Source organism: Triticum urartu, unplaced genomic scaffold (genome assembly GCF_003073215.2).
Source record: "Triticum urartu cultivar G1812 unplaced genomic scaffold, Tu2.1 TuUngrouped_contig_6740, whole genome shotgun sequence".
In the NCBI taxonomy this organism is placed as follows: Eukaryota; Viridiplantae; Streptophyta; class Magnoliopsida; order Poales; family Poaceae; genus Triticum; species Triticum urartu.
This window is the reverse complement of record NW_024117526.1, coordinates 8591-12830: the sequence shown is the minus strand read 5'-3', so window position 1 is coordinate 12830 and position 4240 is coordinate 8591. Positions and strand designations below refer to the sequence as shown.

Sequence of the window (4240 nt, the reverse complement as noted above, 5' to 3'; positions counted from 1 at the left end):
CAATACCTAGTTCAATCTCGTTACCGTCAAGTCTCTTTACTCGTTCCGTAATACATCATCCCGCAACTAAATCATTAGTTATAATGCTTGCAAGGCTTATAGTGATGTGTATTACCGAGTGGGCCCAGAGATACCTCTCCGGCGATCGGAGTGACAAATCCTAATCTTGAAATACGCCAACTCAACAAGTACCTTCGGAGACACCTGTAGAGCACCTTTATAATCACCCAATTACGCTGTGACGTTTGGTAGCACACAAAGTGTTCCTCTGGTAAACAGGAGTTGCATAATCTCATAGTCATAGGAACATGTATAAGTCATGAAGAAAGCAATAGCAACATACTAAACGATCAAGTGCTAAGCTAACGGAATGGGTCAAGTCAATCACATCATTCTCCTAATGATGTGATCACGTTAATCAAATGACAACTCATGTCTATGGTTAGGAAACTTAACCATCTTTGATTAACGAGCTAGTCAAGTAGAGGCATACTAGTGACACTATGTTTGTCTATGTATTCACACATGTATTATGTTTCCGGTTAATACAATTCTAGCATGAATAATAAACATTTATCATGAAATAAGGAAATAAATAATAACTTTATTATTGCCTCTAGGGCATATTTCCTTCATAATTGTGGTAAAAAATGGGTGGGTCCAGATGTGTGTCGACAATGGACTTACAACTGGGACAAAGGGCTCGGGGTAAGTTGCGTGAAAAGGGTGGGCTTGCAACTAGGAGGAAAAACGGGTTCAAAGCTATTTATGTGTTGGGGATGGACTTGTAACTATGACAAAAAAAGAAGGTAGGGTGAGTTGCGTGTCAAGGGTGGACTTACAACTAAGACTAAAAGGGCCTAGGACCAGCTACATGTTGAGTGTGGACTTGTAACTGTGGCAAAAAATGGTCAGGCCCAGTTGTGTGTCAGTTGTGGTTTTGCAACTGGACAAAGGGCTCGAGAAGAGGGGCGGTTGCGTGTCGGGGCTAGACTTACAACTGGAGTCCGAGGCCAATTGCATGTTGAGGATGGACTTGCAACTAGGGCCAGAAAAAAGTCTAGGGCAATTGCATGTGGGGGTGTACTTGTAACTATGATTAAAAAGGTAGAGGGCAAGTTGTTTGTCAAGAGTGGAGTTGCAGCTGCGACAAAAAGGGTAGAGAGCTAGTTGTGTGTCGATGGTCGAGGGCTAGTTTTGAGCGCACTAAAAAAAGAACTTCAGATAAGCAATCTATTAAACTAAGAAAAAGCCAATTCCCCACACCATCTTTAAAAACTAGCTTGTTTTTGCTAGAATCTATCAATTGAAAAAAAATTGATGCTAGTAAAATGTACATGAACAGAAAAAAGGCCCATCTCCAGTAACTACACATCCACTTCTAAAAAACAAAACATGAAGTTGAAAAACCCCATGTTTAAAAAAATCCGCGACACATACAAACAACAAAAAGTTCTGCAACTCTACTCTGTATCCATGATACAAGTAACTCTAAAAACAGCACCCAACCATCAGAAACAAGATACATTTTCTACGGGGCAGCGACCAGCGACACAACTTCTCCCTTCAACTAATACAACGCAGGCCAGTAGAAACAAATACACGCAATGGCCCAACAAAAGAAACGGGCCCATAAGTGCACACTGGGGGGGGGGGGGGGCGAACAGCGCGACGTGGCGCGGGACGCGTGCGACAAAGTGACACGGGATCACGTTTGCCCGAATTTTACAGTGATTTAGATCCAGCGGTCCACAACTTAGATGAGACATTGTATATCTTAATTAGATGAGATTTGGTAATTCCGTAAACTCTGTTTGTTTTCATGTGTGAGATGTCTTGATGAATGAGGCAAATATATGTTTATCATAAAAATATGTGCATGGGGGGGGTTTGGGGTAGCATTACACCAAAAGTATATAACCTCCTTTATTGGCACAACATAGAAAGGTGGAAGGCACACCGAGTGTGAAACACTTCGGGACTAGTTTGAAACAGGTGGACACACGTAAACCCCGAGCGCCTCCACGTATTTCCGAGCGCACACGAAGAAACCCACGATGCTGCTATTGTCCTGCACGGGAACACTGAAACGAGTACACTGCGGTTCTCCAAAGGGCCCGTACGTCCGGACATTTGTGGTAATGGTTAGTGATGTTATGGCATTATACTCGACATTGGCTTCTCCAAATACACCAATTGTTCCAGAGACTTCTGTCACAATCTCCGATGGAGCAAGCTCGATCTGCATGGAGGAAAAGAGATCACCAAATTATTAAATCTGCATGCATGAAATACATTATGAGTGCTCGAAAATGCATGCATAAAGGAAAAATGTTTAAAGCATGAACCCACTGTGTCCTTGTTGTGCCCGCATGGCCCACCCCATGGGCCAACGTTATGTTGTCCACCAGCTTGGTCGACGAAGGAAAATGCAAGTGAATCAATGACAACTCCATGGCGGATGGTCACACACTTTAGACGTTGCGGTGTCGTGGGAACGTCAAGAAATTCCCCACTTATTTTACCCCATGGGCCGATCTTGGTGACAGAGCTCTGTCGTGGTGTCCTTGAGCAAGGTGTTTCCTATTGTAATAATCATGATTATATATATGCATGGTATAAGCTAGGTTTGTGTTGATAAAATCAAGTTTTAAATTTCACTAAAAGAGAGCAAGGACATATACATTTCAAGGAACTCACCGGTGCTTTTGAGAAGGAGAGACACAAAGCACGAACATGAAGCTCCCTGACATTTGCCTGGGCCGACCAGGTCTTGTTAAAGGTTATGACACCTTGTGCATATGCAAACTCTCCCGTCCCACCAACAATTGCCCATTCACCTGCGTTTCCTCGAAAATCTCCCATCACCTTGAAGCTGGAACCCATAAACCTATGCCAAGTATATGTAGTTGACAAATTAATCGAGGCGGATTTTGTGGTGACAGAGTTCAAACTATTTTAGTCGGCTTTTATTTCGTGTGCAAACTAAATATGTTTGCATCAACTGTATTAGAAACTTAACATGCTAGGAAATAAAACTAAATAACAGTAACTTAACAGCTTTCATTAATACACACACTAAATTTACACTCACTGGCCATTTCATTCGAAAAGAAAGTCGAACCTTTGGTCCACAAACACCATGTTGAAACAAATGAACCAATTTTCTTTGGTCATACCAGCACCAATGTGCAAACCTTGAGCGTGCGCAACAAGGTTAGCGTTGGTGCAAGTGCCATCATATATGGTCCAGTCATTAGCAGCAAGGGCACCGAAACACGCAGGGAGCTTTGGATCCACTATGACAGTCTGGTTAGCATTTGGTTTTCCTTGGGCGTGCTGGTAGGCGTACAGGTGGAGAAGAACCTCCGTTCGCTGGATAGTCTCTTGGCTAACAGGAGCTGCTTGGAAATAGGAAGCGTTAGGCCCAGTAGCAGGCGTGGTGGTGGTGGCTAAGGTAGGCTGAGGAGACATGGTGGCTATAGGCAGGATTGTGTGTGTATGTGTGTCTGTTGATGTCGTGGGTTGATGGAGGGAAGAGCCTATTTATAGATGTACAAGGCAGATGACGTTGATATATATCCTGACACAAGTGGTTGATACATGCATGGCCCTCAAAATCAATTTATCCAACAAGGGCGTTTATCACGAACCGTCTCGGGCAGCATCGCTTGGTCCATATTGGACGATTGCGTCCGATATCGGAAGCGCCTACTATTTGGCTATTTGCACCGGAGTTCATGTTTTCCTTTTACTCCCTCAGTTCCATATTAAGTTGGCGTTTGTTAACGGAAACGCCTACTATTTGGCTATTTGCACCAGAGTAGATTTTTAGACAATAATAGAAGCACACCGCTATGTTGCCCTCAGGCTGAAAACAGCATGGAAGAATTTGAAGTTGGATATAATTATGTGTTGGCACAGTAGATCGATTCATTTGAATTTTGTACATGTCTTCTGTTGTGCGGGTTTGTTCTGAATCCGGTCTTAAATTGAATTTGAGCAATTTAAGCCAAAATGTTTTTGCTCCTGAGCTTAAGCTGCACCAGCCCACACCGCGCGTGCTCTAAGGTGGTCCCCCGTTCATCGCTTTCATATCAGGGTCGTGTTTCACGTTACGGTTCGTCTAGATACACGGTGTCCTTTCTGCAAAGTTTGACACGCACACGGCTAGCAGGCAATGTCCAACGGCAGTCTCAAGTTCCTCCCTGATGTCTTCTTTCTCGCTCCATGCACGTCG

At 43.6% G+C, this 4240-nt stretch overlaps 1 protein-coding gene across 1 annotated transcript; it reads right to left on the bottom strand.

The window, feature by feature from the left end:
• Nucleotides 1-1913: 1913 nt before the first annotated feature.
• LOC125531033 lies at nt 1914-3509 on the bottom strand. Its single transcript, XM_048695443.1, has 4 exons — nt 3125-3509; nt 2701-2890; nt 2353-2583; nt 1914-2242 (listed from the first exon to the last, which is right to left on the bottom strand). Exons 1-4 carry the CDS (start codon nt 3472-3474, stop codon nt 1982-1984), a joined length of 1032 nt encoding a protein of 343 aa, XP_048551400.1. The 5' UTR covers nt 3475-3509; the 3' UTR covers nt 1914-1981.
• Nucleotides 3510-4240: the final 731 nt, after the last annotated feature.